Source organism: Nematolebias whitei, chromosome 3 (genome assembly GCF_014905685.2).
Source record: "Nematolebias whitei isolate Nwh7 chromosome 3, NemWhi1, whole genome shotgun sequence".
Classification (NCBI taxonomy): domain Eukaryota; kingdom Metazoa; phylum Chordata; class Actinopteri; order Cyprinodontiformes; family Rivulidae; genus Nematolebias; species Nematolebias whitei.
The window spans coordinates 39749771-39777249 of record NC_056500.1 but is presented as its reverse complement, the minus strand read 5'-3'; the positions used below and the strand labels follow the sequence as shown (position 1 = coordinate 39777249).

Genomic DNA, 27479 nt, shown 5'->3' with positions numbered 1-27479 from the left:
TAGCCGATTAGCCTGATGCGGTTAATCTTCAACGGTGCCGCTGCGCTTCTTCAGTATGCCTCGGAGGAAGAAAAACTGCCAGAGCCCGGCCAGGCAGCCCGCTGGGCCGCCCAAAGGAGGAAACCTCGGCCACAGCACGAGTTTCCCCCCACTGCCACACAGAAATAGTAATTTCGCCGTTGCGAGCGACGTTCAACCCAGGACCACATTGGAGACCAGCAGTGCCAAAAAGGAGAGACTCGTTAAAGGCATGCAGGAGATGTTTTCACACCTGGACCCAGATGTTATACACATCGTGCTGTCTGAATGTGACTATAAAGGTACTAAAAGTACTCGGAAGAGCACCTGTCCGACCTACAGTGCTACTTTGACGACTGCTTTACATTGTAACTCAGCTAGCCAGTTAGCCTGATAGCTTGCTGCTTCTTGAAAAGTTGTGATTGACACATTTTGACAATTTTCAGGGTAAATCTCATGTTAATCATACAACTAGCATACTAAACTTCAGCTGCATGTTGAGTTGTTTCTACTAACATCTCCCATCTGTCTCCTTAGATCTATGGGTATAGATGACATTGTCTCCATCAAAGCATTACTAAATGTTTCAAGTTGAGTCTTCTTCTTTCAGCTTTTCCCTCTTCAGTGGGTGGCAACAGCGAGTCATCCTCTTCCATCTCACTCTGTTCTCTGCATCCTCTGTCCTCACTCCAACCACCTCCATACCCTCTAAAGGTGCTGGTCATACAATTAGAATATCATGAAAATGTTTATTTATTTCAGTAATTCCATTCAAAAAGTGAAACTTGTATATTATATTCATTCATTACACACAGACTGATATATTTCAAGTGTTTATTTCTTTTAATGTTGATGATTATAACTGACAAGTAATGAAAACCCCAAATTCAGTATTTGAAAATTAGAATATTACTTAAGACCAATAAAAAAAAAGGATTTTTAGAAACGTTGACCAACTGAAAAGTGTGAACATAAAAAGTATGAACATAAAGTATGAGCATGTACAGCACTCAGTACTTAGTTGGAGCTCCTTTTTCCTGGATTACTGCAGCAATGCAGCGTGACATGGAGTCGATCAGTCTGTGTCACTGCTCAGGTGTTATGAGAGCCCAGGTTACTCTCATAGTGGCCTTCAGCTCTTCTGATTGTTGGGTCTGGTGTATCACATCTTCGTCTACACAATACCCCACATATTTTCTATGGGGTTAATGTCAGATGAGTTTGCTGGCCAATTAAGAACAGGGATACCATGGTCCGTAAACAAGTTACTGGTAGCTTTGGCACTGTGTGCAGGTGTCAAGTCCTGTTGGAAAATGAAATCTGCATCTCCATAAAGTTGGTCAGCAGCAGGAAGCATGAAGTCTCTAAAACTTCCTGGTAGACAGCTGTGTTGACCTTGGACCTCAGAAAACACAGTGGACCAACACCAGCAGATGACATGGCCCCGCAAACATCACTGACTGTGGAAACTTGACACTGGACCTTAAGCAACGTGAATTCTGTGTCTCCTCTCTTCCTCCAGACTCTGGGACCTTGATTTCCAAAGAAAATGCAAAATTTACTTTCATCAGAGAACATAACTTTGGACCACTCTGCAACAGTCCTAGGCAAGACGCTTCTGACGCTGTCTCTTGTTCAAGAGTGACTTGACACAAGGAATGTGACAGCTGAAACCCATGTCTGCATACTTCTGTGCGTGGTGGTTCTTGAAGCACTGACTCCAGCTGCAGTTCACTCTTTGTGAATCTCCCCCACATTTTGGAATGGGTTTTGTTTCACCATTCTCTCCAGGGTGCAGTTATCCTTATTGCTTGTACACTTTTTTTCTACCACGTCTTTTCCTTCCCTTCACCTCTCTATTAATGTGCTTGGACACAGAGCTCTGTGAACAGCCAGCCTCTTTAGCAATGACCTTTTGTGTCTTGTCCTCCTTGTGCAAGGTGTCAATGGTTGTCTTGTGGACAATTGTCAAGTCAGCAGTCTTCCCCATGATTGTGTAGCCTACAGAACTAGACAGAGAGACAATTTAAAGGCCTTTGCAGGTGTTTTGAGTTAATCAGCTGACTAGAGTGTGGCACCAGGTGTCTTCAATACTGAACCTTTTCACAGTATTCTAATTTTCTGAGATACTGAATTTGGGGTTTTCATTAGTTGTCAGTTATAATCATCAACATTAAAATAAATAAATATTTGAAATATATCAGTCTGTGTGTAATGAATGAATATAATAAACAAGTTTCACTTTTTGAATGGAATTACTGAACTAAATCAACTTTTTCATAATATTCAAATTTTATGACCAGTACCTGTACAGTGGTGCTTGAAAGTTTGTGAACTCTTTAGAATTTTGCATATTTCTGCACAAATATGACCTAAAACATCATCAGATTTTTACACAAGTCCTAACGTAGATAAAAGAGAACCCAGTTAAAGAAATGAGATAAAAAATATACTTGGTTATTTATTTATTGAGGAAATTTATCCAATATAACATATTTGTGAGTGACAAAAATGTGTGAAACTTTTCTTTCAGTATCTGCCCACCCCCCCACCCCCCACACACACACCACCCCCGTGCAGCAATAACTGTTTCTGGTAACTGTTGATCAGTCCTGATCACCAGCTTGAAGGAGTTTTAGCCCATTCCTCTATACAGAACAGATTAAACTCTGGGATGTTGGTGGGTTTCCTAACATTAACTGCTGCTTCAGGTCCTTCCACAACATTTTTATTGGATTAAGATTAGTTGAATTAGTCATTCCAAAACATTAACTTTAATCTTTAACCATGCTTTGGTAGAACCACTTGTGTGTTTAGGGTCATTGTGTCGCTGCATGACCCACTTTCTCTTGAGATTCAGTTCATGGACAGATGTTCTGACATTTTCATTTAGAATTCTCTGATATAATTCAGAATTCATTGTTCCATCAATGATGGCTAGAAGTCCTGGCCCAGATGCAGCAAAACAGGCCCAAACCATGATACTACCACCATGTTTCACAGATGGGATAAAGTTCTTATGCAGGAATGCAGAGTTTTCCTTTCTCCAAACACAAGACTTTTCATCTAGTCAAGTCACATTTATTTATATAGCACATTTAAAACAGTAACTGTTATCAAAGTTCATACCAAAAAAGATCACAGCATCAAATATTAATAACAACATATTATAGCAACATGAATAAAAGCATAAAAACATTAAATATAATGAGAAACAATGAAATACTAAATCAAATCACCCTGCGTTAAATGTCAGGGAGTAAAAGCAAAATGGATGAACACAATCATCAACAATGAAATACCAAATGAGATCACACTGTGTTAAATGCCAATGAGTACAGATGTGTTTTGAGGAGAGATTTAAAAATAGAGACTGAGGTGGCCTGTCGAATGTTGATGGGCAGATTGTTCCAGAGTTTAGGGCCCATGACTGAAAATGCCCAATCTCCTCTGAGCTTCAGCCTGGTTTTTGGTACGGACAAAAGCAGCTGGTCTGATGATCTCAAGGCCCGAGAAGGAGTATAAGGATGAAGGAGGTCGGAGAGGCATGAGGGTGCAAGGCCATTAAGACACTTAAATGTCAGCAGAATAATCTTAAAATCAGCTCTGACACGCACAGGAAGCCAGTGAAGAGAGGACAGAACTGGAGTAAAGTGCTCAAACCTGTGAGTTCCTGCTAGTAGCCGAGCTGCAGCATTTTGGACAAGCTGGGGACCTGAGAGAGAGAGACCTGACTGACCCCAGCATAAAGCGAGTTACAGTAGTCCAGCCGGGTTGTAATAAATGCATGGACTAATTTTTCAAGGTCGGATCTGGACAGGACGGACTTGAGCTTAGCTATCTGCCTTAGCTGAAAGAAGCTTTTTTGAAGAACAGAATTTATCTGCTTATTAAACTTAAAGTCTGAGTCTAAAACTATCCCGAGATTGGTAACAGACTGTTTTAGATATGGCTGAAGGGAGTCCTGGTTTGCAGGATCAGTGGCAGAGCTAGGGTTAAACACAATGACCTCAGTCTTCTGATCATTAAAACTCAAAAAGTTTGCAGCCATCCAAGTCTTGATGTCATCAAGACATTTTAACAAAGGGCGAATGGAGAAGGAACTGTTGGGTGTTAACAGCAGATAAATCTGAGAGTCATCAGCATAACAATGAAAGGAAAGACCATGTTTCCTCAGGATAGACCCTACGGGGAGGAGATACAAAGAAAACAGAAGGAGTCCAAGAATGGAGCCTTGTGGGACCCCGCGGGAAAGAGGCACTGAAGTAGATAGTGTTAGCAAAATTAACACAGAAACTCCTGTTGCTCAGGTATGAATGGAACCATTCTAACGCTGCACCAGTAATCCCAACCCAGTGTTCTAGCCGGGATAAAAGGATACTGTGGTCCACAGTATCAAATGCAGCGGTAAGGTCAAGGAGTACCAGGACTACAGACTGACCAGAGTCATTTGCCAGAAGAATGTCGTTGCAGACCCTAACTAAGGCTGTTTCGGTGCTGTGTAGTTTCTTAAAGCCAGACTGAAAGATCTCAAGAATAGAATTTCCACTCAAGAACTCGTTTAATTGAGTGAAAACTATTTTCTCCAGGATCTTAGAAAGAAAGGGAAGTTTGGAGATGGTTCTGAAGTTTGAGCAGGTTGAAGGGTCAAGTCCGGGTTTTTGTATTAAAGGAGTTACCACTGCATGTTTAAAAGCGTCAGGAACCACACCTGTAGCCATACTGCTGTTTATAATGTCAAGAACAGAGGGTCCAATGGAGGCTAAGAAACCAAATCTAAACCAAAATGTTTTATTTTGGTCTCATCTGTCCACAAAACTTTCTTCCAACAGTCTTCTGGATTGTCCATATGATCTTTATCAAACTGCAGACGAGCAGCCATGTTCTTTTTGTAGAGCAGTGGTTTCTTCCTTCAACCCTGCCATGACCACCATTGTTGTTCAGTGTTCTCCTGATGGTGGACTCATGAACATTAACATTAGTCAATGTGAGAGAGACCTTCAGTTTTTAGAAGTTACCCTGGGGTTGCATTCGGGCCCAAAAAATCCGACTCGGCTCCAGCCCATAGACATCATTTCCAAACCCCACCCGACCCGCCGAAATAACAGTAATTACAGATCTGAATCTCCCCCCCCCCCCCCCCCGGACATTTTTAATTAAGCTTTGACTGCTTATATAGTTATTAATAGTCGGCGGATGCACTCGAATGAGTAAAAGGGGGCAGAAGATTGGAGCTGAGGGGTTGTTTGTCCTTTCATGGCCGTCAAAGCACATTAAAAGGGCCGTTCAACTGGCGGCCCGTGGGCCACTTCCGATCCGCTGGTGACTTCAATCCGGCCCACCAATAAGTTAATTACAAAATAAAATTAAAAAGGGGGCGGGGGTTCTCTGTTTGAGTTTTGGCTTCTGTTTATTGCGTTTATGATTCAGTGCAATAAAACAAACAATTTTAAAAGGTAACAGATCATTCTAATACTTGGTTTATTTGCATAACGACTTTTAATTACTGGACGCCCGGCCCCTGAGCTGCTGGCCTTCAGAAACTGTGGCCCCCTGAGCAGTTTTGTTGAATAGCCTTGGTTTAAACCCTTCTCCAATGCTGCGAGCCTTGCTGCCCTTCCACTTGGTCTCTCGGACAAATAAAACATCTACCTTCCTTCTCTGCATCATGTCAGCCAGTGCTCTACCTTTGCCTGTCATTGTCTCCACATTAAGAGTTGCCACCCTCTGTCCAATATTCTTGACTTTCCTCTTCTCCCTCTGTCTCCTGACATGTTTCTCTCCTCGTGGTCTTCGACTAACAGTAGCACAATTTCTGCCAACACCCTGTTTGTCAACAGCACAGTTGTCGGTCGTTGTTAACCCAGACCTTGACCGATCTGGTATGGTGTTGCTTAGATGAACTCGCATATTAGTTTTGGCAAAAGTGTTTTACCTCGAATGCCCTTTCTGACACAACCCTCACCATTTACCCAGGCTTGGGACTGGCACAAGAGATACACTGGCTTGTTCTCCCCAGTGGCTGATTTGTTTTATTGAGTTGAATTCAAAAAGCGTTCAATACAAAATGTATTGAGTTGAGTACAAAAGCAACAATGTACAACTGACGCAAGGACACTGCATGAGTCATGTTTCAATGCCAGTTTTATTTCTCCTGCACATTAATAACATCTGAAGATTACCAAATGCTTCACAGTTCAGTCAGATGTTAAAATACAAGTATAAAAAGCAGCTAAATAGGACATTTGAACAGTGAATAAAAGCTACAAACTGGATTCCAAAAAAGTTGGGACACTAAACAAATTGTGAATTAAAACTGAATGCAATGATGTGGAGGTGCCAACATCTAATATTTTATTCAGAATATAACACAAATCACAGATCAAAAGTTTAAACTGAGAGAATGTATCATTTTAAGGGAAAAATCTGTTGTTTCCAAATTTCATGGCGTCAACAAATCCCAAAAAAGTTGGGACAAGTCCATTTTTACCACTGTGTGGCATCCCCCCTTCTTCTTACAACACTCAACAGACGTCTGGGGACAGAGGAGACCAGTTTCTCAAGTTTAGAAATAGGAATGCTCTCCCATTCATGTCTAATACAGGCCTCTAACTGTTCAATCATCTTGGGCCTTATTTGTCGCACCTTCCTCTTTATGATGCGTCAAATGTTCTCTATAGGTGAAAGATCTGGACTGCAGGCTGGCCATTTCAGTACCCGGATCCTTCTCCTACGTAGCCATGATGTTGTGATTGCTGCAGAATGTGGTCTGGCATTATCGTGTTGAAAAATGCAGGGTCTTCCCTGAAAGAGATGACGTCTAGATGGGAGCATATGTTGTTCTAGAACCTGAACATAGTTCTCTGCATTAATGGTGCCTTTCCAGACATGCAAGCTGCCCATGCCACAAGCACTCATGCAACCCCATACCATCAGTGATGCAGGCTTATGAACGGAGCGTTGATAACAACTTGGGCTATCCTTGTCCTCTCTGGTCCGGATGACATGGCGTCCCAGTGTTCCATAAAGAACTTCAAATTGTGGCTCATCTGACCACAGAACAGTCTTCCATTTTGCCACACTCCATTTTAGATGACCCCTGGCCCAGTGCAAACGTCTGAGCTTGTGGAGCTTGCTTGAAAATGGCTTCCTCTTTGCAATGTAGAGTTTCAGCTGGCAACGACGGACAGCACATTGGATTGTGTTCACTGACAATGCTTTCTGGAAGTATTCCTGAGCCCATTCTGTTATTTCCTTGACAGTGGCATTCCTGTTTGAGGAGCAGTGACGTTTAAGGGCCCAGAGATCACGAGCATCCAGTAGAGTTTTACGGCCTTGACCCGTACGCACAGCGATTGTTCCAGATTCTCTGAATCTTTTGATGATGTTATGCACGGTTGATGATGATAACTTAAAAGTCTTTGCTATTTTACGCTGGGTAACACCATTCTGGTATTGCTGCACTATCTTTCTGCGCAACAATGGTGGAATTGGTGATCCTCTTACCATCTTGGCTTCTGAGAGACACTGACACTCTGAGAAGCTCTTTTTATACCCAATCATGTTGTCAGTTGACCTAATTAGTGTTAATTGGTCTTCCAGCTGTTCGTTATATGCTCAATTTCCTTTTTCCAGCCACTTATTGCTGCTCGTCCCAACTTTTTTGGGATTTGTTGACACTGTGAAATTTTGAATCAACATATTTTTCCTTTAAAATGTTACATTTACTCAGATTAAACTTTTGATCTGTCACCTATGTTATATTACGAATAAAATATTGACATTTGCCATCTCCGCATCATTGCATTCAGTTTTTATTCACAATTTGTTTAGTGTCCCAACTTTTTTGGAATCCGGTTTGTAAAACAAATATAGAAACAAAAATAAACATTGGTTATTATGTTTAAACAAAGCTGCTTTAATGAAACTTGTTTTGCAATGATGGTTTGTTCACAAGCTGAGTTGTTTAGTTCCATTTTAGCTGAACCGGTATTGGTTTTATTTCAGCTGGTCGATGTAAGTTTCAACCATTTGTGTAAATGTGACTATTTACTCCTTGTGTTTAGTTATTTTTTTGGGGTTCTGTGTGTTGTAGTTGAAAATGCAATGGACTCCCTGCTGGAGCTGTCTGTGGCTGCTGAAGTTTTAACCGTGAATCCTCCTCCTGTTTCTGGCTTTGAGCACACCGCTTCAGCGTTGCTCAGTCCACGTCACTTTTCTGAACCAGAACCTGACGACACGCACTCGGCGGCAAACTCTTCTGATCCTTTGCTGACCGAAGAGCTGGACCTGCTACTTGATCAAGAGTTAGAGACACTAGTGGTACAACAAGATGTTAAGGAAGAGCAGCGCAGTAGCATGCCATCTGCTGAAGTACCACTCTCAACTTCCCCTTCACTACCTGTTCATCAGCAGACACTCCCAGAGCTTCTTCAGAGCAGCCTGGATGCTGGATCTAGAGAGTGTATCACTAATCGGCCATCACCATCGGGAGGCTTGGTGGAGCATTTGTCTGGAGCGTCCTGTCAGCTCAACCAACACCACACCAGTGACGATCAGATCCCAGAGGTGCAGAAAGATGTGCTGGATTTCACACATTTGGTGACCAATACGTCTCCAGACAAGTCAAAACCTCCTGTTGACCTGGCAGCCTCAGGGCGTCCCTCAGCTTTCCAGGTGTATAAAAAGCAGGACCCATGTCACGCTCTTTCAGGGAGGACTGGGCCCCCGGACTCAGATTCAGTAGGCAATGGAGCAAGATCCAAAGTGAATCTGCTAAGTAGCAATCCAGATAACTACATGCCATCACCCTGGAACTCGACAGCGCCAGTGTTTTTCCCCCCGATCCATGGAAACCAGAGGCCAGCCTTCATCACCCCTGTAGCTCAGGCACCCTCAGTCTGGCTCGGTCAAACCAGGCATTCCTCTCCTTGGTTGAGTCAGGGACCTTTTACTCAGGCCCCTCGCAAACCTGCTACTGCTATTCCCAACTCTTGGGCCCAGCCGGCTTCTGGGCCGGCTCCGGCTCACCTCAACAGGTTGTATTTGCAAGGGAAGGTGTTGGTGCTGCTTCGTGGCGCTCCTGGATCTGGAAAGTCAACCCTGGCAAGGTAAAAAGCCTCTGATAGTCTAGTCATTTCATTTGGTATATTTTTTAATGTTATTTGTTTGTTGACTTGGAGACCACACTACTAAAGTACAATTTAACAGAAAGTGCTCATTTGTTTTCAGGCTTGCTATTCTTAATGTTTTGTTTTTATTATATCACTAAATCATAGTTACACACTAGGACAGGAGATCATTCATTTTTTGTTTGACTTTTTATTTCTTGGTTTGTCAGAACTGAGCTTAGGACAAATTCCTCATATCTTGTTTTATACTTTTTCTTTTAAAGCTTTATATACTAAATTTACTTTTACAGATCGGTGTTGTGACTTTGTAGAAGATACAGTGAAAACAAATGCCTGCACCAGCAGGTATTTGTACTTATGTGTAGGTACCAGCATGTATAAATTTATTAACGGTGAGAGAGCCCATCTATACTGTGTACTAAATGGGAACACGGACATGTCAGGAGACCTGTTTCCTTTAAAAAATGAATTCAACAGAGTTTGGCAAACAGTGTTGTTGCTCAAAACTTGGAGCGAATACAAAGAAAATAGAAAATATTAAATTAAAGGAACGAGTGTTATCAAAAAATAAAAAAACTGTAAAAGACAGAAACAATACAAAACATAAAGAAAACAATTATCTAAAGAGAAGAAAATAAGGGCCAATGGAAAACCGTCACAGGGATGACTGAATGAAAGAGATGTTTAGTAATGAAGCTGAAACAGACAAGGAGATGCTGGAGCTTTTTAGTGCAGATTCACTGAAATATTTAAACATGACAGAATGGAAAATAACCATTCCCCAGTCATTGATGAGGCTGCATGTCAGGTAAAGGACCACAGGAGATGACAATCGTTGCCTCAACGGTGAATATGCAGAGCCACAAATTAAAATTGTAACACTTCTTTTCATCCAGGAACAAAAAGTGCTGAAAAACACCTCAATGGCCCTGTCAGAAAATAGTCCAGACCTCAAGCTGATTAAATATTTAAGCTTAAAACTGTTATCAGGTTTGCACTGGGATGTGTAATAAAAGTTTACAAATCGTTGAGTATCAAGGCTCATACATGTTTGCAGTCTTTTGTTATCTTTTTACCATGTTTAATTTGTTTTATACGTCCATTAAACAAGTGCAAATGATGTATTGTTACCTTTTGAAAAGGCACAACTGTAAATGGATGAAAGTAAATGTATCCAGCTCTGCTGCAGCTGTCACTGTCTGTGTGTCACCATCTTTCTGCGTCTCTGCAGAGCCTTGTTGGACCATAACTCGGGTGGAGTCATCCTAAGCACAGACGACTATTTCATCCGCTGTGGACGATACTGGTATGACCCTTCTGTCCTGGGAGAGGCCCATGAGTGGAATCACAAACGAGGTTAATAACACACACACAGCTGATGTGAATAAAGAAGTATCAATTAAAAATGCTTGTAAGCTTTTAAAGTGTTTGTTTTTTTTGTTTTAATTACATCTAACAAATTACTCTGCGTGTTTGTTTGTTTTCTTTTTTGTATTTTCACCTTCTCATCAAACAACTAATGTATGGTTCCTTCTTGACTGTCTTATTTCACTTGTGTCCCACAGCCAAGGAGGCTTTTGAGAGGGGCATCAACCCGATCATTATTGATAACACCAATCTGCAGAGCTGGGAGATGAAACCATATGTGGCTCAGGTCTGTTCAGTTTGGTAGGAGCACTCGAAGAATGGTCAAATAAAACTGCTGCACACAGCCTCATAAAACACCTAGGAAATAACAACACTATCACTGTGCACTACACGTCTCACTACAGTGGATGTGAAAAGTCAACACTCCTGTTAAAAATTCTGTTTTGTGATGGAAATGAATGAGATTGTGAAAAACCTTTTTTTAATTTTTTGCACCTTTATTGTGACATGTAACCTCCATCTTCTCCTGCTTATCTGTGGTCGGGTCACAGAAGCAGCAGGTCCAGAAGAGAAACACAGACCTCCCTCCCCCAGCGACACTCTCCAGCTCTTCTGGGGGGACCCTGTGGCGTAGGTACTGGTACCTAGGCCAGAGAGATCTATAATCCTGCAAATTCTGCCCTGAAGTCCAGAAGGCATCCTAATCACCACCTCAACGGACTCATTTCGATGCAGAGGATTCTGCTATCCCTCGTGATTCTGGGGGCGTGTTGTCTGGGGATATCAGCCCCTGTAGGGTCTCCCATGGCAAACAGGCCTCGAGGGGAGAGGTCTGACTAAGAGCGATTCAGGAACCTTGATGGATGAACATCAATTGCATCAGGAAACCTTGCCCAGGAATGGCAAACTGGGGCCTCCCCTCCCTCTCGAGTCTTGTCAGGGGGAGAGCTCGCCGACCGAGGACCTGGTGGTTGAGCCCTGGCTCCTGGGGCAGGACCAGGCTAAGCCCACAAGAGTGGCAGGATGCCACCTCTATGTGAGTCTACCACCTGCAAGGAGGACCATTGAGGTCAGGTGCCTTGCAAGCCAGGCAGCAGGTGATGGAGAGTCTCTGGCTGTGTGGATTCCTAGCAGCATAAACAGCCTTCACCCTTCAACTAATGATTTGTTAACACCTTCCAGTTTAATTACCACCTTCAGTCTTGTTGGTTGCAGACCTGCAACCAGTTAAGGTGACTCTTATCAACCTGAAATAAAGTTCAGCTGTCCTAGCTGGATTTTCCTTACATGTACTCAGGTGCATCTGTCAGTAAAATCTGTGGTTCACAGAGACGTCACAAAGCATCGTAAGGATTTAATTGTTGAACGGTACCAGTCGGAGGGTACAATTTCCCCAGCATGAGACATCTCATTAATCAGTGAAGGTGGTCTTCAAGAAGTTATTAAACGAGAAACGTTAAAGTAGAAAAGCCTTCTAAAAACCTGCAACAAAAATCAGGACAAGCTAAATATATAGAGGCTAAACATAAATTTGATTATATTTGTGTGGTGACCTAAAAAAAAAGCTGCCCTCACAATCTTGACAGATTGTGATCATTTTTGGAAGGAACCGAGCAGATATCGCCAAGGTGAAGTGTGGTCTGCTGATAGACTCCTTCCCAAGAGGACTGAAGGCTGTAATTAAATCAGAATGTGCATACACAAATTATAAGGTTATGTACGCATCTTGTTGCATGTTTTTCCCCACAACAGATTTATATTTTTTTTATTCAAGTTCTACAGGATATTCTGTACAATGCATTAAAGGTGGAAAAACTTTCTAAGTTATTTATTTTTGTTTAATTTTTATTACCTCACATTTTAACAAGAGTCTAGACTTTTCACATCCTCTGTCTGTATATACACATTTTGGCAGTCAAAGTCTTTAAATGTACATGATAACCCTTTTTGTTAAAATATGTGAGACTACAAAAGATTTAGGGAATACTGAGATTCATATGTATGGATTTTATGAACTAGATGTACTGTAACTTTGTTATAAATGCCAGAAAGTCACTGTTTGTTTGTTTTTTAATCTGTCCCAGGCGCTGAGACATGCATACAAGGTTCTGTTCAGAGAGCCAGATACTTGGTGGAGGCACAAGCCCAGAGAACTGGAAAGGTGAAAGAGGAAGATCACAAACAGTTTGCCTGGTTTTAATATAAAACACAAAATAAACATTTTCTTATTTTTCTGTTGTACGCGAGTAAAAACCGCTGCAGTGCACAACTATGTCACGTTTTGTGCCTGTATTGATGTGCAGGCGTTCAGCACATAACGTTCCGACGGAAAAAATCCGCCACATGCTGAATGGATACGATCGCTTCGTCACGGTCCAGTCTATCATGGGCTCATGCACGCCCGAGGTTAAACGGCGCCGGCCTCAGGAGAACAGATCTGCACTGTGAGTTTTTATTTTTTATTATTTGTCGCTATGTTCTGCTGATTTGATGGAAGAAAAAAAGAGAAATATGCTCAGATGATTTCTCTGATTACAAACTTTTTTTAAACAATAAAACTTTTGTCAGTATTTCGGAGTCAGAGAAAAACATCAACTAAAAATACACTAAGCACTAATAGCATAAAAACATTACGTCGAACAGCAGCACAAACATGAGCATGAGTCTGTGTGAGCAGATGTGCACACACGAACACATCAACATGAAACAGATCAGCAGCAACATGAAACAGATCAGCAGCAACATGAAACAGATCAGCAGCAACATTATGTGATTTTTTTCACAGTGATTATTCTGGTTAGAGATTCATGAGTCTAACAGCCTCAGGGTAGAAGCTGTTCCTCAGTCTAGTGGCTCTACACTTAATGCTCCTTAACCTCCTTCCTGAGGGGAGTGGGGCAAAAAGTGTGTGTGCTGGGTGGGTGGGGTCCTTCATGATGCAGGTGGCCCTCTTCCTGCATCTGGAGGTGTAGATGTCTGTGATGGTGGGGAGACTGACTCCAACAGACTTCTGTGCAGCCTTCACCACTCTCTGCAAAGCTTTTCTTTCTGCAGCTGTGCAGCCTCCATGCCACACGTTGATGCTGGAGCACAGGATGCTCTCCACTGCACACCTGTAGAAGGAGGTGAGGACTGAGCTTCCCAGACCAGCTCGTCCCAGCCATCTGAGGAAGTAGAGTCTCTGATGATCTTTCTTGATCAGGCTGGTGGTGTTGTTGCTCCAGCTGAGGTCATTCATGTGTACACCCAAGTACTTGTAGCTGGAGACCACTTCCACTGCAGATCCTCTTATGTTCAGGGAGGTGTAGATGTTTTTGTTCCTTCTGAAGTCCACAGTCATCTCCTTTGTCTTCTTCACATTGATGTGAAGGTTATTCTCTTTGCACCAGCTCTCCAGGTGTTCCACCTCTTGCCTCATCGTTGTTTGTGATGCATCCCACCACCGCTGTATCATCTGCAAACTTTACAATGTGACAGCCTGGATGGGCAGCTGCACAATCATACGTGAGCAGAGTGAACAGGAGGGGGCTCAACACACATCCCCGAGTAGAGCCAGTGCTGAGGGTTAAGCCTCCAGTATACTGCCGCATATGTCCGTTCACGCGTACGTACACGTGAACGGTACGCAGAGGGTTCAGTCATGGTACTCCAGCGTACACCCCGAGCAGCTGCAGAGCAGCTTCACAGACAAGGGGTGTTTACCTTCGGGACAAATTGAGGTCGCCGATTGGTCATTTGCTGACACGCCTACTGGATTGATTGACAGGTTGGAAAAAAGAAAAAAAGCGAGCGCTGGCAGCCTCCGCAGCAGCGGTGTTCTGTGTTTATATGTTGTTAATAAAAAAATCTAAAAAATAAAAAAATCAGGGAGCGCTGGCTCTGCAGCCCACACATCAGACCAGCCCACCAGGAAATCTCCAGACCCTCCCGCAGCCACGCTGGACCTGAGTTTAATTCGCTCGTGACAAATTCCTTAATTTCTCACCATTTCAGTCATGGCATCAACAGAGGAGGAAGAGATCACTGCCTCTTGGCAAAAAAACAAAAGAAAAGGCCAGATAAGGGATGAAGAAGGGAAATTTAATACATTGGTGTCGCATACAAAACAGTCCGTCGCTTGGCAGTTTATTGTGCGACACCGCATACACGTATGCGGTTGTAAAAATTGGAGCTTTGCACGGAGGGTACGCTGGGGGGTACGCTCATACCTCTGCGTGCCTACGTGCGTACCTCTGCGTATGGATGTACGCGGCAGTATACTGGGGGCTTTATGGTGCAGGAGGAGAGGTTGTGGATCCTCACTAACTGTGGTTTGTTTGTTAAAAAGTCTAGTACCCAGTTGCAAATGGAGGGGCTTAGTCCTAGTGTGAATAGTTTGTCCATCAGTGTTTGGGGGATCATGGTGTTGAAAGCAGATGTGAAGTCCACAAAGAGCATATGAACGTAAGAGTCTTTCTGCTCCAGGTGGGTGAGAACAGTGTGGACCACAGAGGAGATGGCGTCCTCTGTTGATCAGTTCTCATGGTATGCGTACTGATGAGGGTCCTCGTTGATGTTGATGTTGTTTTGATGTGAGTCATGACCAGTTTTTCGGAGCATTTAGCGACTATCGGGGTGAGGGCCCCTGGCCGATAGTCATTCAGACCAGTCACTGTAGAGCTTTTTGGGACTGGGATGATAGTGGCTGTCTTCAGGCAGGTGGGAACTGTCTCCAGGGTAAGTGAGGTGTTAAAGATGTCTGCCAGCACCTCACAGAGCTGATCAGCACATTATTTCAACACTTTTCCTGGGATGTTGTCTGGGCCGGTTGCTTTGTGAGGGTTAATCCTCCTGAAAGTACTCCTTACTTCTGCTGAGGTCACGCTGAGATGCTCTTCATCCGGTGGTGAAGTGAGTCTGGTGCTGGGGGGTCTGTTCGGGTCTTCAAAGCGTGCATAGAACTTGTTGAGGGCATCAGGCAGAGATGGGTCTTTGGGACATTGTTCACTCCTTCCTTTATAATCTGTTATGCACTTAATGCCCCTCCACATGCGCCGGGGGTCTTGTGAGGTGAATTGACCCTGGATCCTCTGTGCATATGTGGCCTTGGCCCTCTTAATACCAGCAAGCAGCTCTTTCCTTGTCCTTCTCAGCTCCTGTGCGTTTCCAGACCTGAAGTCAGTGTCCCTGGCTTCCAGCAGGGTGTGAACCTCTGCATTCAGCCAAGGTTTTCTGTTTTAACTTATTATTATTTTATTTATTATTATTTTATTCTTATTCTTTATTTGTATTCTTATTTTAACTTATGCCTAGAAAAGTGAGCACTTGCAAGCTTTGTGTCATTGCTTTGAAGAAGAAATAAGGTCAGATTTAGTGAAGAAGTGGTGTCATTTTTATAAACTATGTTTTGTCCTTTCTACAAGCACTGTAAATAAACTGGTGCATCTAAAAACATTAGAATATTGTGAAAAAGTTCAATTTTTCTTGTCATTCATTTCAGAAAGTAAAAGTCATTTATTACACAGATTCATTACAGAGTTAAATATTTCAAGCTTTTATTTCTTGTAGTTATGGTGATTGCTGGTATGTCTTACAAATATTGAATAAACAAAACTCAGTGTCTCATAAAATGAGAATATTCCACAGTCAGCTGTTGGTACTTTGTCAGTGTGAGTCCTGCTGGAACATGAATCCAGCATCTCCATAAAGCTCGTCTGCAGAAGGAGCATGAAGTCTCTAAAATGTCCTGCTAGATGCTGGGTGGACTGTGGACTCCAGAAAACACAGTGGACCAGCACCAGCAGAGGACATGGACCCAAACCACCACTGACTGTGGAAACTTCACCCTGGACTTCAACAACATGGATTCTGGACCTCTCCTCTTCCTCCAGAAAATATGTGAAAATTTAATCTGAAAAGAGGACATGGACCTCTGAGCAGCAGTCCAGTTTTTTGTCTCCTCAGCAGGTAAGATGCTTCTGATGTTGTGGCTGGACTCGAGGACTGAGACATTTGTAGCTCATGTCCAAGAGTTCATCAGCTGATCAAGGTGAGACACCAGGAGTTTACAATATTGAACCTCTGCCCAATATTCTAATTTTCTGAGACACTGAGTTTTGTCTTTTTCATTATATGTAAGCCACAATCATCCAATCAATCAATCAATCAATCAATCAATCAATCAATCAATCAATCAATCAGTCAAGTCCACCATAAGGTAATCTTTTTATTTTTTACTACATCATGTTCTCCTATTAGTATCTAATTGCATTTGGACAGAAACATATGATTATTACTCATAAAAAGACATGGTCATCGACTTTCAGAGTGTCTTGAAGTAAAGGTAGCTTTCATTTGAAATATTATTCAGTCTGCTATCTTTAGATACTTTAAAAATTCATGTGTACATTAATACAGCAAAACGCTTTGACGCTTAAATGTAGTTTAAACAGTTTATTGTTATAAACTAGTAAGAAACAGTTTTTACCATGATTTAGAGAACAAACACTTTGTAAATAATTTAAAATAGTTGTATTTACTTTGGATGTATTTAAATTTCGTTGAAGGTCAGACTTTAAATAGTAGAAGTATGACAAATGATCCAAATGAGAAACATCATTTGGATCATCTGTCATACTTCTACTGTCATATTTCTACTGTCATACTTCTACTGTCATACTTCTACTGTCATACTTCTACTGTCATATTTCTACTGTCATACTTCCACTGTCATACTTCTAACTGTCATACTTCTACTATCATACTTCTACTGTCATACTTCTACTGTCATACTTCTACTGTCATAGTTCTACTGTCATAGTTCTACTGTCATAGTTCTACTGTCATAGTTCTACTGTCATACTTCTTCTCCATCGTGCAAAGACAAAATTTAGCTAGTTTTGCTGATTGTTGTCAAGCTTCTGCAGGCTTTTCTCACACTGCATGTTTAAAGCAGAATTAATGCATCTTTGTTGCTTAAAAACATTTGCAAGTGCAGAAAGTGGAATGGGGTCAGTGTTCGTATACTTCTGACTTTCTAAAGTGACACCAGAGTTTGTTAGAAAACTGGACTGGTGTGGTTGTAGGAGAGAGCCAGCGTACTGAAGTGATCTATTCTCATCAAAAACTGTTTTTGTCACTCGGCTTGGTCTGCAGAGCCGGCTTGCTCCGCACTGTTTGTGCTGCCGAGACTCCTCGGGTTGGGTTTGTGTGAATGATCAAACAGATTAGTAGCTGCTTAATGTGGACTTTTTTTGTTGCTCATAAAAATAACAACCGCTGAAAGAAAACAGCAGCGTACAGTATATTTATTAAATTTCTCAAACTCACCAATAAAAATAATGAGCTTGTTTTGGCTTTCATATACAGTTATTTTACTTGTTAGATTATTGGAATGAGAATGGATTGAATTTATTATATTAACGTTAAAAATATGTTTGTTTTTTGTTTGTTTTGTCTTTAGCCCATTCACTTCTGGCTCACCTTGCCCTGACCTCGTAGGTCAGCCTGGACCGATTGAGGAACATAAAAAAGCCCACCCCCAGTTGTTTTCCTCCCTCCCTGACGTGTCGTCGCTCTGTCTTCCCGGCGAAGCAGGAGTCCATGAAGGCCCTTCCTGTGAATCCCCAGGGTCGCTCAGCCTCCAAGAAGCAGCTAGCAACAAGCCTGACGGTTCTGATTCAGATGATTACAGTGATTTGGGTGAACTGGATTCTCAGCTGGACGCCCAGTTCGAGCCAACCCAGCTGGGCGACGACCTAAGAATCCCAGACTGTATCGTGGAGTCGGTGATGAATGAAAATCAGTTTGGGGATGAAGTGCAGGTGGCTTTTTTTGAATCTATTGGACAGAGAGTGAAGAGGGAAAGAGCAAGCAGGAGGGCTGGTTTAGACACAGAGGAGCTGGTAGATTTAGTGAAAGATACTGACCAGTCAGATAGAGAAAGCTCAAAGCTTGAGGAGGCAGAAAGGGGCAAGATGGTGAAGGAGGAGGTGCCTACGATGTTTGAGGGAGACTGGCCCACTGAGGGGTCTCTTGAACAGCGACAAGTGAGAAGAAAAGAGAGGCATACAGAGGTGAAGAAAGCAGAGGGAGCAGCGAGTGATGATGAAAACATAAAGAGTGAGACGTCTGGACCAGATGTCACTGAGTTTCAAAAGCTTCTTGATGTTATTCAGACTGGTGTGGTCCCAGTTCAGCCCAGCTCTTCAGGCTCACAGTCCCTCTCGCTGAGCTCTGGAGATGAGACTGAAGAAAAAGATGAGGCAGGAGACGGCAGAGCCAGCAGCAAAGGAGCGTTACCCGACTGTATCCAAGACTGGGTGGCAGCTTTCGAAGACTGGGTGGCAGCCGACTTGTGTACTGATGATTTAGAGCAAGTTCAAATTGAAATTGAAACAAGTAGCAGCACTGAAAAAAATACAAATGTGTCTGAGACTGTCATTGAACTGGTTGACTTTGAGTGTGGAGATGAAGGAGGAAACTCCAGTGGTCAAAGCGAGGCCAGTAAAGTTGTGGATCTGAAAGAATCAACAGAAAGTACCAGTGAGGCTGTGAGTAAGGCTGATGGCAGCTTTCTTAGTGAGACGTGTGAGAGTCCAGCGTGTGAGGGGGTGACGGACAAAGAGAATGGCAGAAGCTCTCAGGAAAGAAAGCAGCGACAGGGTCGGAGGTCAGGGAAGCATTGTAGGCTTGCCCTCACATTCACTCAGAACTGCCCCTCCTCTTCATTAAATGATCCAGACCGTCTAAATCCTTCAGCTGACGTCAAAGATAATACAAACAGAGATGACTCGGATGCCCAACCTATTTTTAATCCTGATCCTGCTACCAGTTGTGACCATAAACCAGATGTGGACCTGCTTTCCAGCTCTAATTCTGAGGGACAGTCACAGCTCCCGGTTGTTCTGACGCAAACGGGTCGCTTCACTCAGACAGAACCTCAGGACTTTGCTCTTCTTTGGCGCCTCACTTGTCGCCACAGCTCTGATGATACAGCTGTGCCTGTGGACGGACAATCCTGCGACTGCAAAGTCACAGAGGGTAATCCGTCCCGTTTTGTGCCTCGACCCTCTGCAGCAGTTGCAGACCCGGTACCGTACCGTGTGGTGCACGAGAGAGGCACTCAGGTGGAGGAGAAGGAACTAGGGGTGGCTCAAGACCGGCTCGCGAGCATGCACATTCTCAGCCGCCATTTTAAGCTCGTTAGTTTTGACATGTTGGAGGATCTGTATGACAAGTGCCACCAGGACTTAGAATGGACCACCAACCTGCTGCTGGACTCTGGAGAGAGGTTCTTTAGGGATGAAGAAGGTGAGGAGGAGCACGGTGCAGCTGATGAAAACTCCAATACATGCAGTCAGTTTGAAGGTTTATGTGAAAATTTAGAACCCGTTAAATGTCCTGAAGCATCAAAACACGACGACCGGCTAAAAGGAGAGCAAACTGGGATGGAGGAGGGCCTCCTGCAGTCAGCGTGTGGGACGGTGAATGAGTCTAATGAAGGAAATGGAAACACAGGTGTGTCTTCTGAAGGCACATCTGATCCAAGCACAAGCAAGGAGGCATCAGGTGCAACTTTAGATTCAGAAAAAACTCCCCAAACAGAACTCTTCCTTCCAGAAGCTGAAAAAGAGTTAGAAAAAAGCATGAGTGCTGAGCACAAGGTGACACCACAACATGGTCATGAAGGGGGAGGAGCTTGGGGTGGGAGCGTGAATAACGAGGAAATCACAGACAAGTCGTGGACCAATAATCGAGATGAGATTGCCAGCATGGATGAGATCAATCGACTGCTGCAGGCTGAGGTCGAGGAGCTGGAAAGGGAGGAAGAGCAGAGGAAAGGGCAGAGCCAACGTCTGGACATTCAGACTGTGGAGCTGAAACTGCCCACCGAGCTGGGGCTACAGTTAACAGAGCTGTTCGGTCCTGTCGGAGTAGACCCAGGTAACTAATGACACTAAAGAGTTTTGTAGTTTGAACTTAATGACAGTTTAAGGTGCACCGTTTGTAACCCTAGAGCTCAAGCATGAAACAACTGCAGGGAAAATAAAACTAAAGTCCTAAGTGGATGTCTGTTCTAAGGTGCATGCTCAGCAGATGACCTTGCTGTGCAGATGGACCTGAAGCTGGCCAAACTGCTCCACCAAAAGTGGAAGGAAACTATTCAGGTGAGCACGACCAGAAACCCCCTCTGCGCTGCGGTATCCGTGCTCCGATTCATTTAAAGCCTTTGTCAGAGGGTTGTTGTTTCATTTAGACATGTTTTATTTTTCAGGAGAAACAAAGACAAGCTGATCTTTCTTTTCACTTGCTTCAGCAAAGTAAGTTTTGACACTCAAACATAATTTTAGATGATATCGAAGCACCCTGGAAGGAACGCAGCAGCATTACTACAGCGTGTGACGACAATACTGATGCAGAAATGTAAACCAAAGTCTGGAGATGCTTTTGTTTGAAATCTGCTAGATTTGCTTCTTTAAATGTTTAGGTTCAGTAAGCGGGCTTGATGGAGCACGAGACAGGACACAGCCAGCTGATTTCTTAATGAGCAAAGATAGTGACGTGCTGCTGGTCAACCAGCCAGAGGCCGGTGGTCCAATGCCATTCATGGACCACTGGAATGTGTCCCGTCCACACGTTTCTCTCAGAGATATTATAAAAGAGGAGCAGGCTTTGCAGCAGAGCATGCAAAAGGTAACAAGACAATGCCCTGTTGTTTTGCTTCTTTTATCAGAAGAGCTTTTTATTTTTTTAATACGTGTTTCAATCAGACCAGACAAACCCGAGCTGACCTTTACCCCCAGGATGGAGCCACGTTTCTGAAAGAGAAGCAGCTGTTTTCACTGTTCCCCGCTATCGACAAGCATTTTCTCCAGGACATCTTCAGAGATCACAAGTAAGACAAACTGGGACTGGATCCTCTTTAACTGGAAACAGAACCCAGTGACTTTTAGATTAGGGATGGGGCCGATCCGATCCAGTATCGGTATCGGCCTCCGATACCAGCATGATTTACGTATCGGATTTTTCCGATCCACCAGCTGATATTTCCGATCCATGATGCAAGTTGGCTTCAAACTATGGAATGGATTTCCTGAACGGCGGCTTGTCTCATGAACCCAGAGTAATAAGACCCGCCTCACATTCAGGAAATCCAGTTCATAGTTTGCAGCCAGCTACAACGTGAGGACTGAGTTAGCAGCACTGTGGCTAACAGCTAACAAACTTTTCATCTGAACATGTCCACTGTGTGGAAGTATTTTACACTAGAAACACCACAAACAAGACAGCATCGTGCAATGTCTGCAGAGCCATAGCGCCACATTAAACCACGGTAAATTTAGTTTTACGATGGACATTCGAGCTCCGGGGCTTCAGCGGGGCGCTGCTCTTTGCTCAACCCACAACAGGCGACTCAACCCCGGCCAGCCGAGTCCAATCTGCCCCGCTCAGTCTGCCCGTCTCTGAGGAGGGACAGACTGAGCGTGGCTGCCCCAAATCAGGCTGCCTGCTTCGGCTTGAACAAGAAGAAGACGTCGCTGAAACCACGGAGCTCAAATGTTTACAGAGAAGTTTCTAAACTTCATAATTAATGACCAACCACTATCAGTTGTAGAAAATGAAGGATTTCTCAGCTTGATACTTGCAGCCAAGATATAGTTTACCCTCCAGGAGATATTTATCAGTACAACAGTAAACAATCATAAAAAACATGATTTGAAAATTATATATATTAAAAACAAAAACAGCTACATTATAAAGTGATTTAAAATACTAAAAACAGGAACATGTCTGTTGGTTTATGCCATGAACTTAGCAGATGTTTGAAGTCATTTAACATTTTATTTTATTTAATTAATTTATTCATTCATTTAAATGAAACAAAATAAAAAAAAATCATCAAAAAGAAAATACTGAATGAGAAGAGTGCAGAAAGAAGAAAAATAATTCTTATATCTGCCCCTTATTTAAAAAAATATAAAATAACTTTAAACAATCACTTAAATTAATCACTTTAATATCCACTTTAAAACTAGGAATAAAAATAAACATGTTTTGTGTTAGAATTTAATTCTAACTTTAAAACTTATCCAACATTAATAAAACTTGCCTCAAGTTGCCTTTTTGGACATGCATGCATATATTTGTACAAATTGTACTTGAGAGGAGATTATTACAGCCTCGTGTAAAATCTATGATGATCATGATATTGAAACTGGATCGGTATCGGCCGATATTCAGTTTTGGGTATCGGGATCGGAAGTAAAAAAAAAAGTGGATCGGTGCATCCCTATTTTAGATCTAAGTGTGGAAACAGAAGTTACTGCAGCACCGTGTGCAAATGGTGGTTTAAAAACCATCTACAGAGGACACCGGCTGAATTTCTCAATGATGTTTTTATTTCAACACTTTCAGGGCTCTGTATGATAATCATGTAGTCAAGAAAACTAAACCCGTTTCCATTTTAAAACTTGAAATGAATGCATCTCTGCGAAACAGCTCTTTTTGCAGCGATGCTCAACAGACCTTATAAAGCAGTTCTCCTGCTCCATCTGTAAAACAGTCGTTGTATCGGTCAGTGATTTATGGCTTTGTTGTACAGTTTTATAAAAAGCCTTTTTATACCTTCTACTAGTAACCTGCAGGCTGTTTGTGTCCTTTTTAAAATTAGCAAAGAAACCAAAGAAAATCAGGCAAATTGATAACAAAATATACCAGCCGAGGGTGATTAATTTATTCAGCTAACGGGAGCAGCAGCAGAGGTTTTTTACTCTTACACAAGGTGAGCTGTCCACTCTGGACTGGGAAGAAATAAACTTAACTAATTACTCCAGGCTTAATTTATTCTGCCACAATTTATGATTAATCTTGTCATTGAAACGAGATAATGTATTAATGCTCATATTATCATTGTTTGATTGTTTTTGTGACAAATTAAATGACTGACAGACTAATTTATAATAACATCATGTTGGGCCCCTGAGCAGCATTTGACTTATCTTTTCCAGCTTTTGACAAATAAATAGATAAGCTACTAAATTAGTAGAAGCATTATACCATAATGCCACCAGCATACACCGTATTATCAACATATAAAACAGAAATAATCAGTTTATTTATCTGATGAATCTGTGAAAATATGGTAACAGCTCCACTGGCGCACCTTCGTTCCTCCCACTGTTAGATGGGGAATGATCTTGTTACCGTCAGCCTCCCCCCGTCAGTAATCTGATCTCTGATCTCCCTGAGACTGTTGGCGTTCAAAGAGAAACCTGCAGCTCTCAAGGAAGCAGAGACCTCGAGTCGGAGCTGCACGGGGGACAGTTCTCTGTGCAACAAGTTCAACAAGAGTGTCAGTCACTCCATAATCCTTGAAAATCAAACTCATTTTTCACTGCAGTGTGTTTTGAAATGATCATTCATGCTACTCACTCTGTACCCCTTTAATTGCTTCCATATAAACCAAATAAGTTTTAAACTCACCTTTTTTATACTTGAGAAAGAGAAAACGTGTTTGTCTCAAGCAGCTTCTTGCAACTCCAGTGCTTTTTTACACTAAGTCCCTTTTTTAAAAATCTGCGTTTCCGTCTCCTAGTTACAGCCTAACGCAGACGGAGCTGTTTCTCCGCTCTCTGCTGAACGAGGAACCCGTGAAGAACGTCGTCGCTCCAGAAGCTCCTCGGTCTGACCGCCACAGAGCAGCCAGCAAGGAGAGAGAAAAGGTATGCGCAAGATGAAGGAGAGGCAAACTGTGGCACCCTCATGCTGCGCTCACATGTGTCTATGCACATCTCCCAGCTCTTCACTAGCTGTGTTCTCCCCGTTCTTTGGTTCTGACAGAAGCAGAGGCACCCGGAGTTGGATGCTCACAGCTTCCAGGACACCGAGGACCCAGAATATGAAGACTTCAGGGCCGAGGCCAACCTTCAGAAGAAGCGACAGCTCGAGAGCTTTGCAAAAGCCGCAGATGCCTTCAAGCAGGGGCGCAAAGAGGTGGCCTCATTTTATGCCCAACAGGTAAATAGACGAGGGAGAATGTTATTTATTAATTATTTGTTGCAATATGAATGAGTAGTTAAATAGAAAGGCTTCTGTTCCTTTACTTACTGTGGAGCTGCTCCTTGTTTTTCATATTTTAATGTTGATTGCCCCAACACTATCTTATTTCTGTCTTCGTCAACATCTTTTTGATGTTTACATTTTACAACCACTAGAACTGAAGGGGGTTAGAGTGTTTAAAGTCTGTTGTGTTTCTGTACAAACGCATGCTGGAAAAGAAAAGTTTTTTTCCTGTTAGCTCTGGTGGATTTTTTTCTTTTAACACGGTCAGATCAGGTTGCCGAGGCAGCTGTTCACCCTAAAAGTGAATATTTTTTCATTTATTAAATTAAAAATAACAGTTACACTGACAGAATAAAACAAATAAACAAAAAGAGGTGTAGGTTGGTGGCAAAATTTGTTCACACCCATCTTGTGTCAAATTCAACGAGACAGAAAAGAAAAACAGATACAGTAAACATGTTTTACTAACTTTAAAGACTTTGTAATTATAACGGAATCGTTTCACAGTTTGAACCGTTTTGTCCCTTGTCACGGAGCAAAAGGGGGAACTGGAAGTACCCTCCATCTATCCGTGCACGTTGTGAGCATAATAACTTGGAAAAATAAGCAACGTGTCAACTTCAATTTTAGTGTGTGGCTGCATCTAAGGAAAACAAAGGTTCCTTTGGAAAATTGGGTTGCCATGTCAAAATCCAAGATGGCAGCCACTATCAATGTCCCAACTGTGTTATGGACATGAAAACCTAAAAAATAGGTGAGATACCGACTTCCATTTTGGCATGTGGCTACATCTAGGCGTAAGAAAGGCCACCATCAAAAAGTGGGTTACAACGTCAAAATCCAAGATGGCTGCTGCCATAAATGTAAGTTAGTAAAACTTGTGAGTTATGTAACGTAGAAAATAAGCAAAGTGCCGATTTCCATTTTGGGGTGTGGCTACATTTAGGTGTAAAAAAATTTCACTATCAAAACATTTTTATTGCCAATACAAAATTCAAGATGGCCACCATCATACATGTAAACTGGTCGCCTCAATCATTTGAGCAAAATATGCTTTTCAGTTTTATTTATTGCTTAAAAGTATAGTTTCCACCAATGACTGGGGTGGCCAAAGATTAATATATGGTGAAGGCCACCACTAGCCACCCCCTGACTCCACCACGCTCCCAGCACTGAAACACATCGTCACATTAGTTTTAGCTCAAGAACGTTCAGTTTTTAATAACTCATAAATTAAATGTTCTCTTTTAATGTAAATAAATATATTGGAAAGAACTTGGAAGGCTCCTGTTGGCCACATGAAAATACATTCCATTATAAAATGTTATAATATAAAATTATTTGTCTGTAATAAGAGCTTTTATGTGTTTTTCTGATAGTTCTTTGTGAAGTTTAAATATTGTGTTTAGATTTGTTTTATAAACATTTCTTGCACACAAAGTGTAGCATTTATTAAAAATATTTTATATAGCATTACAAGAGAGCACTTCAATAAATGTGAACATTTAATGTCCAATAATTCACTAACTCTTTATAAAACACCAACATATTAAGGCAGCTTCTGTTTGATATGAACTAAATGTAGTTCCCAATGTATGATTTCTAAAGTAAAATTCATAGACGATTATAATTTAATTAAAAAGAAGCTTAAGACTTTTCTCAAAAAGTATAAAGCTGTAGCCTCTCTCATACGTCGTTTTCTTTTTAAACTTTGAATGATTTATTTATTTATTTGTCCACCTGTGTTTCAGGGTCACCTGCACGGCCAGCGGATGCGTGAAGCCAACCACCGAGCAGCAGTTCAAATCTTCGAGCGCGTCAACTCGTCGCTGTTGCCCAGAAACATCCTGGACCTCCACGGGCTGCACGTGGACGAAGCCCTCGAGCACCTGGCTCAGGTCTTGCATGACAAAATTGCAGGTAGTTTATGCTTTCCTACAGAAAAGCAGCACGACTCAGATCATCAGAGCGCAGATCCAAAATGATGTTAGAAGAACGTTGGGACTGCAGCACATGAATGTTCTAACGTTACTCTGTGTTTTATGTCTCTGGACAGACTGTGAGCAGGGTTTGTGTCAGCCCCATCTCTCTGTCATCACAGGAAGAGGGAACCACAGCCAGGGGGGCGTGGCCCGCATCCGCCCCGCCGTTATAGACTACCTCAACAACAACCACTACAGGTACACACACATACACACACACAGAGGCTGTAACAACTCGGCATGCTCACCTACCTCCTCTGGTATCTGCATCTCTCAGGTTCAGTGAACCAAAGCCTGGCCTCATGTTGGTCTGTTTGAAGTGAGAAGACCTCGTCTGCGCTGCCGAGGAGAATCACGCTCTTCATCTGCGCGCCGGCTTATACGCCGTGCATGAACTCAGTCAGCTCGTGTGTTTTTATTACACTGTCCGTCTTTATCAGCAACATAAAACACGAATATTTGGTCACGCTGACGGTGTTTTTAATCTTTGTCCACTACAGCTTATAAAAATGAAATGCCTTGGTATGAAGCACAAATAAGCTGTTTGCATATATTTTAGAATAGTTTTAAAATGTACGCTTTTAGAATGACAACATGATCTTTAACTGAAAAAAAAAAAAAAAAGCATATTTAACATTTGATGTGCATTTTCTGTCTACGCTGCTCTCCTGGCACATTTGAACTTGTCTTTCAACATTGCGTGTCATCGTGCTTTCCGAGACGTGATTACAAAACGACGCCTGCTTTGAAGGAGGGGAGAACTTTTCTCTCGCTTTTGGAGAGACCGTCACCCCGAGCCGAGCGCGAACGTTTACAGATCATCAAAAGGCTAAAAAAACAAAAAACTAAAGGGACTGAGCAACTTTCTCTGTGACTTGTGTAACACCTGCCTCTGATTTATTTAGCTCCTTACCAAACAGGCTTTAGCTGCTAACAC

At 42.4% G+C, this 27479-nt stretch overlaps 1 protein-coding gene across 1 annotated transcript; it reads left to right on the top strand.

Moving 5' to 3' along the window:
• Nucleotides 1-55: 55 nt before the first annotated feature.
• n4bp2 (NEDD4 binding protein 2) lies at nucleotides 56-26865 on the top strand. The gene is made up of 16 exons (XM_037698254.1): nucleotides 56-320; nucleotides 8114-9128; nucleotides 10381-10505; nucleotides 10715-10803; nucleotides 12602-12678; nucleotides 12821-12961; nucleotides 17959-20441; nucleotides 20580-20665; nucleotides 20773-20818; nucleotides 20986-21191; nucleotides 21269-21393; nucleotides 24094-24220; nucleotides 24339-24515; nucleotides 26312-26480; nucleotides 26617-26740; nucleotides 26820-26865. The coding sequence occupies exons 1-16, from the start codon at nucleotides 56-58 to the stop codon at nucleotides 26863-26865; spliced, it is 5301 nt and encodes a 1766-aa protein (XP_037554182.1).
• The last annotated feature ends 614 nt before the right edge of the window (nucleotides 26866-27479 follow it).

Bases quoted from the DNA above. Each gene is read 5' to 3' on its own strand.
- n4bp2 (XM_037698254.1), top strand. From the start codon at position 56: ATGCCTCGGAGGAAGAAAAACTGCCAGAGCCCGGCCAGGCAGCCCGCT. The intron at 24,221-24,338 runs GTATGCGCAAGA...TGGTTCTGACAG, and splicing joins CCAGCAAGGAGAGAGAAAAG to AAGCAGAGGCACCCGGAGTT. The intron at 26,741-26,819 runs GTACACACACAT...TGCATCTCTCAG, and splicing joins CTCAACAACAACCACTACAG to GTTCAGTGAACCAAAGCCTG.